The 9757-nt window shown below is 40.0% G+C and overlaps 1 protein-coding gene across 1 annotated transcript in view; it reads right to left on the bottom strand.

Moving 5' to 3' along the window:
* Positions 1 to 9757, bottom strand: part of LOC115242597 (probable chitinase 10) — a 20483-nt gene that overhangs the window by 5604 nt on the left and 5122 nt on the right. The window contains exons 7-20 of the mRNA XM_029818995.1: positions 9023 to 9173; positions 8539 to 8925; positions 7865 to 8355; positions 7562 to 7790; positions 7071 to 7259; positions 5766 to 6178; positions 4771 to 5529; positions 2941 to 4467; positions 2678 to 2863; positions 2231 to 2519; positions 1643 to 2001; positions 1080 to 1535; positions 151 to 636; positions 1 to 53 (exon numbers count right to left, since the gene is read on the bottom strand). Of these exons, the coding sequence (XP_029674855.1) occupies positions 1 to 53; positions 151 to 636; positions 1080 to 1535; positions 1643 to 2001; positions 2231 to 2519; positions 2678 to 2863; positions 2941 to 4467; positions 4771 to 5529; positions 5766 to 6178; positions 7071 to 7259; positions 7562 to 7790; positions 7865 to 8355; positions 8539 to 8925; positions 9023 to 9173 (5975 nt within the window). The remainder of the gene's footprint in view (positions 54 to 150; positions 637 to 1079; positions 1536 to 1642; positions 2002 to 2230; positions 2520 to 2677; positions 2864 to 2940; positions 4468 to 4770; positions 5530 to 5765; positions 6179 to 7070; positions 7260 to 7561; positions 7791 to 7864; positions 8356 to 8538; positions 8926 to 9022; positions 9174 to 9757) is intronic.

Here is a 9757-nt window from a genome sequence, read left to right as displayed (position 1 = left end):
TCTTCCGGATCTTTCGTCACGGACCAGCCGTCATTTCTCACGTTATCACATATCTGCGCGCCAATATCAAAGAGTAAAACGTAAGTCTTAAACAAATCATTCATATCCTCGCAGAGCGAAAGCTTCATCTAACACATTAATATCTCTTACCTCGTAATAAGCCAGAAAACCAGCCGATCTCGTGAACTTGCCGGGTTCTCCGGGTCCAGAGACTTCCGCGTGGAAGCCTAATGGTACAGTAGTGTAGTTTTGTGATATCTCGGACAGAGTGAAGCTTGATCCGTAAGCGGGTATACCCATGACAATCTTGTCGGCCGGTACGCCTTTGTCGAGCCAATATCTCACGGAAAAGTTTGCGTTCATGAATACTGTGTAATCGCTGGGATGATGATAGAGCGGTGCAACATGACCGGTCTCGCGTCCCCAAGCGTTATGATAGTCATATGCCATTACGCCGATCCAGTCTACGTATTGTACTAAGGACGGGATCTCGACATAGGCATTATCGATGATGATCTTGCTCGCTGAGACTGCGATGGATAAGAGGAGTCCTTTAGATCTAAAAGTTTCGTTGAATTTGCGAAGCAGCCGGTAAAAGTTGTAACTATCGCGCTGAGAACCACGATTACAATCAGCCTGTGAGAAAAAAAACACAATTACTTTTTTTCTCAATATTTTCTAAATCAAAATTATACAATGTTTCTCTGAAATTTTTTTAAATATGATAAATATTTTATATTTTACATTGGAATTTTATATTGGAAATATTTTATATTGGAATATTTTATAGTTTATATTGTTATATTGCAGGCGTATATTTTTCGTCTAATCTTATTTTTATGTCTTTTAATTTAGTTTTATGTTTAGTTATTATGTTTATGTTTTAAGTTTTGAGAAATCCGGGAATTTTATAGGCTGGTAAGAATATTAGAGCAACAGTGGTTGGCCATCGGTCGATGGCTCCACTTCAGTTATCTAGTATACTAGCTAAGGAGAGGGATAAAAATCAACAGATATTTATATATTCAATACACAATTGAAAACATATTGAGAATGAGGAAATATATGTTTTGATTTACCTGCCAGCATACTGGAAATTCCCAATCGAGATCCAAACCATCGAAACCGTGCTTTTGAACAAATCGCGCGGCATGTTGCGTAAACTGTTCAACCGTTGACGAATCGGCCAACCTGCTGTACTTGTTGTCCTTGGAGTCGTTCCATCCTCCTAAACCGAGTAATATTTTAACGCCGTATCTTTTTCTAATTTCTGCTGCTTTATTGAGGAACTGTTTGTAAACGTCAGCAGAATCCTCGAGTTTCAGCGTAAATATCGGCGTATTCCTTCTATTTTCCGGCTCCCAAATATTTAGCATAGCGAAGGCGTAGACGATATGCGTGCACAGTTCTCCGTCGATGTCCTCCGGCAAAAATTTGCCAAAACCTGTCCGCCTCGAAGACCAAGAAGTGTAATAGCAAACCACCTTCTTATCGTTCGCATTCTCAACTATTGTCAGTCTTGGCGATACGGTGATCTATGAAATAGAAAAAATAAACTTTACGACTAATCCTTTAAAATTTTATTAAAACTGCCAGTTCTCTCAAATCAAAGATTCGTCGTTCTATTTGTCGTGGTACGTACTTGACGTTGAGCAGTCTGGGCGCATCTAGTATTCTCCGGCCAATCACATCGATTTTCATTCCAGTAGAGTCCAGTTGGACAGGTCTGTTCCGAGATCTTGCCGAAGTTGCACAAGTAATACTTGGTGCAATCGCTCTTGTGCGGTAGGAACAAAAGTCCTCCGCAATCAATCGGCGGTGGCAAACTCGCTTCGATCTCAACAGTATCATCCGTTTCTGATTCTATCGTCGTCGTTGATGTGATTAATGGTGGTGTATACGTTGGTCTCGGCGAAGTTGTAGATTCGTATATCGGACGTTCAGTGATAGTAGTGGACTCGCTGTCAGTCTGTTCAACATCGATTATGATCGCTTCTGTACCTAAATTGGAAGAGATGACATTCAAAAACATAATGTGAAAAAAATTGTAAATATTATTTATAAAACAGTGAAAAATATTAATTATTATTTATAAAAGAAAAATATTGAGTAATATTTATACATATCTTTTTTAAACATTATAATTTTGTATAATAATTTCATCTAAATTTTCCCTGTATATACAATTATAAGTTGGTCTATTTTTTTAAAATAATGTTAAAAAATTTACCTTTTGTGATAGGGCACAGCGGGCCCTCCGGATAGTTTCTTAATACTCGATTCATCGTTCTCAATAGCGGACTAGGTTCGCAGCCGCATCTGTTTTTAAAATCGTCCAAGTCTAAAGCCCAAATCATCCCGCCCCCGAGACCAAGCTTCTTAATTAATTCTGCCTTTAGTTTAATTTGATGAGCGTCGTCGAAGCTCACCCATTGGTCACCCTTGTATGCGTAAGGGCCGATCCTTCTCTCTTTGTCTTGAACAACTGTCCATCCTTTTTCTAATGTTCTTTCGCATATCTATTATAATTAACAAAAGAATAGATATATATTTTCATTTTGTTGGCGGGATAAAAAGATCTTCTATAAAATTGATATTTTCTTATATGTAATTATTTGAAATTTATTTCGATATACTTTTATTTAACTTTTGTTTTATATTTTTATGGAAAAATGACCTCGTAATATGACAAGAAGCCTCTTGCTCTGGTCGCCTCTCCAGCCTCACCACCACCGTAGGTTGGCGCGTTTAATCCGTGCACATTTCTTTCCGCTAATGAAAACGATTGCCCGTATAACGGAGCGCCCATGACTAACTTTTGCGGGTTCGCACCTTTCTCTATCCAATAATGGATTGAAAAATTCTAGTGACAAGAAAACGAAGAATTCTGAATAATTATTTATAATTCTTATAATCGTTAATTCTTCGGATAAGGCTTACGGCATTAAATGTCGGTTCCCAGTCGTTCGGAAGATGATACAAGGGTGCCACGTGACCGGTCTTCTTGTCCCATTGTCCATGAAAATCGTAGGTCATCACAGATATCCAGTCTAAATATTTTGACAGAACGGGAACATTATATCCCGCGTCGATTACCCTTTTGCTCGGTGAGACGGCCGCGGAGAGAAGCAACCCCCTCGGTTTAAACTCGTCGCTCAGTTCTTTCACCAGTTGGCTGAAACCTTCCTTATCAGACTCTGGACCTTTCTTGCAGTCCACTTGCCAGCACACCGGATACTCCCAATCGAGATCGAGGCCTTCGAAACCGTATTTTTCGATAAAGTGCAAAGCTTGCGTAACGAACTTCTGCCTAGCAGTAGGTGAGTTTACAAGTCTGCTGTATTTATCGCCAGCCGAGTCGTTCCAACCGCCCAGCGCCATCAGCACCTTCAGACCCTTCGACTTCAATGCTGCCACCTTTTCGTAAAATTTATTATCTATGTCGGCCCAAGGATCGTGGGACTTGATCGTCAAGCTGCTACCATCGAGGACGGCGAATCCGTAAAGCACGTGGGTGCAAAGATCAGGATCTATGTCTTCTGGAACGAATCTGCCGCCCTCCTGCCGATACCAGGCCCAGTTGCAAAAGTAGCAAATGACTTTAAACTCATTTCTGGAAGTGTTATGCATAAAGCGATCCACTGACATAGTTGGCCGTATCATTTGCGTGGGTTTGATGGTAACTGATGTCGTCATCGTCGTTGTTGTTGGCTTTTGATTTTCGGGCCACACATAATGGCTCCGTGGTTCCGCTAATACTTGTTGGATCACATGCATCAGCGGATGAGGTCCGTTGCCGCATCGTCCGCGGAAATCGTCCAAATCTAGGGCCCACACCATACCACCGCCCAGACCCATGTCGCGCACGAACTCGGCTTTTCGCCGAATCATTTCCGGGTCATCGAAACTGACCCACTGGCTGCCCTTATAGGCGTACGGACCCATTCTGTACTCTGGATCCTGCACAATCGTCCAGCCACGGTTGCGTACGCGATCGCAGATCTCGTAATAGGATAGAAAACCGGCGGCTCTAGTAAATTCACCGGCATTTCCGGCGCTAGCCGGGGAATTCAGTCCAGTTCCCGCTCTCGGATCGTTAATTGTGAAGGACTGCCCGTACAATGGCATGCCCATGACGATACTCTTGGGTGATGCGCCCTTCGAAATCCAATAATTGATCGAATAGTTAAGGTTAAAGTAAGAGTAGTCGTCGTCCGGATGATAATACATAGGCGCCACGTGACCAGTTTTTTTATCCCACTGTCCATGATAGTCATATGCCATGACGGCGATCCAATCTAGATACATGGCCAACGCCGGTACGTCGTAGCCTTTGTCGATTACCTTCTTGCTCGGCGAGACTGCTGCCGAAAGCAACAGTCCCTTTGGTTTGAACTTTGCGCTCAATTCCTGTAATAGGGTCGCAAACCTTTCCTTGTCCGAATCTGGGCCCTTCTTGCAGTCTACCTGTACCAGCATTGAAAGAATTAATAAAGAATCATATAAAAGACGATTGTAAATCTATAATTCACATATATTATATATATATAAAAGATATCTAAAATTTATAAAACTTTATAAAATTTCGAAAAATACAATTAGATTGCATAATTATATTTAAATTTCACATTTAAGTCTCTCTTATACATTATTCAAAATTGATCAAATATTTCCGAAGTGATATAGTTAAAAGGAAAAGAACAAAGAACAAAAATAAAACGAAAATTCGAGAGCTGCATATATTATTAAAATAAATAAAAATGAATTTACCTGCCAGCAAACCGGATACTCCCAATCCAAATCTAATCCGTCAAAGCCGTATTTCTCGATGAATTGAATAGCGTGATCGATAAACTTGTTCCTGGCAGACGAACTGTGCACCAATCGACTGTACTTATCACCAGCCGAATCATTCCAGCCGCCTAACGCGAGAAGTACTTTAAGGCCCCGTTTTTTGTATGCCACTACCCGCTCGTAGAAACGATTATCGTAATCTGCCCAGGAGTCGTGTGCTTTGATCACCAGTTCGGAATAATCCAGCACCGCGAATCCGTACACGATATGTGTGCATAAAGTGTGATCAATGTGTTCCGGAAGGTAACGACCGATCCCACGACGGTACCATGCCCAATTGGTAAAATAACATACCACCTTGAAGTCGCCAGACAGTGGGGACACCTTGTCAGGATCTATAGTCGCGGAAGGCAAAGTTGATGTAGATTGACTCGTAGTTGATGTAGGTTGACTCGTGGTTGACGTAACGGGTGCTTGTTCCGTAGTCGGTTGCGTGATCGGTTTTTGCGAAACCGGTGGTTGAGCTGGTAAATCCGTCGTCGATATTGCTACTTGCGTGGTGGCTTCTTTGTTATCGTCTATACATTTGGCCCGGGTCGGCCAGTCACAAATACGGGTCTCTTTATTGAAGTGCAAGCCCGGCGCGCAGCTAAACACTTCCTGACGACCCCAAAGACACGCCTGGTAGCTCTTACAGTCACCCGGTACGCTACTATAGCTGCCAGAGATGCAGGTCTAAAGTAATTGCAATAATAATGTCGCGATATCAATATCAATTATCTCGGACTTTCATGCGATAAATAAAGATCGCAGAGATGAAATGATGAATGAACCGGATGTACCAAGAAAAAGACATGATAGACTCGAAACGTTTGTATTAACATCTGAATGATTATTGATATTTAGCTAGCATTTATATAAGTACTTTTTTATTTAGCTCATTAATATATAATATTATAATATTTACTTACAGTAGGGACGCTATCCTTTCCCACAAGCAGAGCGTTTTTATGAGGTGGGGCCTCGACGCATGGATTTTTGAAGGCCCAATCGCACATGTTCTTCTCAGTATTCCAATTTAAGCCAGGGCCGCACTGCCGTGAGACGAGATCGCCGTTTACGCAGACTAGAAAACTTGTGCACGAATTCGGATAAGGGTAATATTGTCCGTGTTGGCATGGTTTTAACGGTTTTTGCGTCGATGTCACGATAACAATAGGTTTCGATGTGGTGAATCTTGTAGTCGTCTTCGGCGCCGTCGTCGTTGTCGTCGACGTGGTTGTAACAATGGTTGTGATAGATGGTCTTCTGGTTGAACTCAACAATGGACGTCGACTTGTCGTCGAGGTATATGCATGTGTCGAATCTGAGAAGAAGATATAAAAATTCGTGAGAAGAATTGCATGTCATATATTATAATCGTAATATAATCAATCAAGCGTTAATCGATTAAATCGGCACCTTGATGAGAGATTTTATATACTCTTTGCGCGATGCAGTTTAAAAAGAAGAGAATCAATATTATATAAATACGTTGAAATAGGAAAGCCATGGTTTTCACGGATGATAGCGACGAACAAAGCGCTAGCAAGCAAGTCAGCGCTGTTTATACCCTTATCGATGCATCGGGCATCTTCGCTTCTCTTCAGCAGATAGTAAAGAGGGAGGATATGCAAGAGTGCCTCCTTGGCCGGAGGCGACAGCTAGAAGATACGCATACGCAAAGATATTTGCATGCTCATGATTTGCAAACAGGTTTGCGTTTATATCTGTCCATATGCTCGCTTATTGAATTACCGAAAGAGGAGGGAGTTAGTGTACCTTATTTATAAAAAATATAAAAAATGTATATGTATGTTATCACGACAATAATTTTTCCATTAATATCATCAATCTGCAAATGTGACCATCTTTCTCATCGTTATGTGTGATCTTGCACCAAAATGCCAATCATCACGCTGGTTATTACTCGCATCGTTGTCTGGCTAAGTTATTTCAAGCCGCTAACTATGTAAAAAGCGCTTTTTTCGCGACAGAGGGAAACAAATAAAAAGAGAGATAATTAAAAACAGAAAGAGAGAAAAAGAACATGAAATTAAATAAATAACCATATGTATAACAATGAATAGTAATGTAGAAATATGCAATGCGAAAGAAAATAATTTAATACAAGAAGTTAATATAAAGAGAATTTTTAATATAAGAAATAATGTATAATATAGAAATATAATAACATAATATCAATCGTAATAAAAAATGACTATTTTGATACGAACCTAACGCACGATTAATAGCTTTCAATAGAGGATACGATTCCGAGCAGCAACGGTTTTGAAAATCATCTAGGTCGACGGTCCACATTGTAGCTCCACCGTAGCCATTAACCGTTATATATTTACCTTTAGCGTAGACACTCTCTCGATTTTCGTAACCTACCCATTGATCCTCGAACTGAGCACTTGGTCCTGAAGGTTTAATAACCATATAGCGTATAATATATTTATGGATTACTGAGCTCAGGTTACACGGCACTCTTAATCGGGTTTGATAACGTCCGTAGTTGTAAAACTGGCCAATCACAGCTGTTCGTCTGAAGAATGGAATGACTGTGATTGGCCAGTCTTAAAACTACGGATGCTATTAAATCCGATTAGGAGTAACTTGTAAACGTAATTACTGATTCTCTATATTTGTTTGTGTGTGATTTTAATATAATATAATATTTAAAATAAAAATATATATTGTACACAGACGCGCGAGTACTCACCGAGTTCTGTTTTCCAACCATGCCGCTTGATTCTGTCGCAAATCTCATAATAAGCCAACATTCCAGGTTGTTTGGTGAACTCTCCCGGCTTACCGGGACCTGTCGTGGGGTCACCCAGACCAGCTTGGTTCGCCGTAGAAAGTCGATAAGATTGACCGTATAATGGAATACCGACTAAAAGCTTAGATTTTTCAGCACCGAGGCTAACAAGGTAGCTCATGGTAAAATTCTGTAATATTTTCGAATGTATTATATTCAGCGATTTACAATGTGCACTTTTGCACGGATAAAATTCATACTTACGACGTTATAATAAGGGTTGCTATCGCCAGGTGAGCCGAACAAGGGTGCTATGTGTCCCGATTTAGATTCCCAGGCGCCGTGGTAATCATACGTCATAACCGACATGAAGTCGACGGCTCGCGAGATCTCGCGCATCTCGTACGCTTTATCGATGACCTCCTTATATCCCGATAAAGCGACGGCTAAGTGAAGAGGTGGTTCCTGTTTGTCAAATTCCTCTCTCAGTTCTTGTATCAGTTTAGTAAAGTTGGGCTTGTCGGAGTCCGGACCCTTTTTGCAATCGCTCTGCCAACATTTGGGGTAACTCCACTCGAACGATAGTCCATCGAAGTTGTGCTTCTTCAAGTAGTTTGCTGTGGCCGCGACGAACTTACGGCGAGCGGCACCGCTGCTGATTAATCGAGAGTATTTATCGCCAGAACTGTCTGTCCATCCGCCCAGAGCTAATAATATTCTCGATCCTTTGATAGAAGTCACTCGTTGATATAGATCTGGAATGAATTATTCAGATGATTATTCGATTGCGTGTCTTTATTGAAATATTCCAAGCAGGAGAAGATGTTTGAAGTGATTCCATAAATTGTAAAATTCACTTGAAATAAAAAGTTGCATCTAAAGTGAATCTCACAAATTGATGATCTTAATTTATATCTTGGATCAGACAAATCACTCACTGTTTTCGATGTCGGCCCAAGGATCGAACGATTGCATTAGCAAGGTCTCAGGATTCAATCCGGCGAAAGCATAGACGATGTCGGTGCAGAGCTGCGAATCTAAATGTTCCGGCACGAATTTGCCATCTTCCTTACGGTACAATGCCCAGGAAGTTACATAACACACCACTCTCGGTCCTTTCTGCTGTAGCAGTAACATTTTTCTCTGCTCCGACGATACTCCTAATAAAGAATTTTGATCGATGATTCGATCGAAAACGTTGTGCGCGCGCTTGCAGCTGTTTTTTCCGTACATTTCCGGAGGTCTCTCCGGGATAATTGTTAAACAACGTTCCTCGAGCAAGTCGAAGTACCGGTTGTAGCCGCAATGACCATGATGCAGCCGCCCTAGAAAAAAAAAGAAATTAGCAGTAAGTGTAAGTTTCTTGATTTCTAATGACATAAATCAACTTTAACGATTTTGAATTAACACAGGAAGCATTACCTTTGATGCAAGAGTAAAATCTGGAACAATCTTCTGGATCCACTCCGAAGAGATAATATTCAAATGAACACTTTTCCGCCAGCATATCCTTATAGTATCCTAAGGATTGTACAGCCGTGTTTAGCATCGGCCAAGGATTCCCGCAAATACCCTGCGAAATTAATTTATAATATCTATGTATATTAAATAAAATCGGTACATTTCGAAGTAACATGAATATAAAATATCAAATTATTGATTCATTACTATAAAAGTCTATCAAGTTGTGCGATAAAGATACATTTACATCGACGTGTTACATTGTAAAACATATGTATACATTATCATATCCATATATGTATACATTATCATATCCTGATCTAACACATAAATCACAAGATTGCTACTTATCTTTAAGCGTATCGCATTAAGAAAATACCACGCGTCTCGTACAAGCGAAAGATAAATCACGTATCTTATATTGAGTAATAATCGCATCATTAACGAATATAATTCACTCAATAGTAGGTCTAAAGCAGCGAAGAGAAATCAAAAAACGAAACGTATAAAGTGACATATGCTGTTACTCAATCGCCACGCTTTTATAAATCCTATAAACGGTACTAAATAATTAATAGTAAAAAATGTAACAAAGAACTAATACTATAATTAGTAGTAAAATAAATAAAATATAATTAATAGTAAAATATGAAAGAGTAGCCTTATATTATAAAGTGATATCATTAAAAAATTATT

The sequence above is a fragment of the Formica exsecta genome, unplaced genomic scaffold, assembly GCF_003651465.1.
Source record: "Formica exsecta isolate Colony F162 unplaced genomic scaffold, ASM365146v1 scaffold613, whole genome shotgun sequence".
Classification (NCBI taxonomy): Eukaryota; Metazoa; Arthropoda; class Insecta; order Hymenoptera; family Formicidae; genus Formica; species Formica exsecta.
Note: the sequence above shows the minus strand (reverse complement) of the source record. Positions and strands in the feature narration are given on the sequence as shown.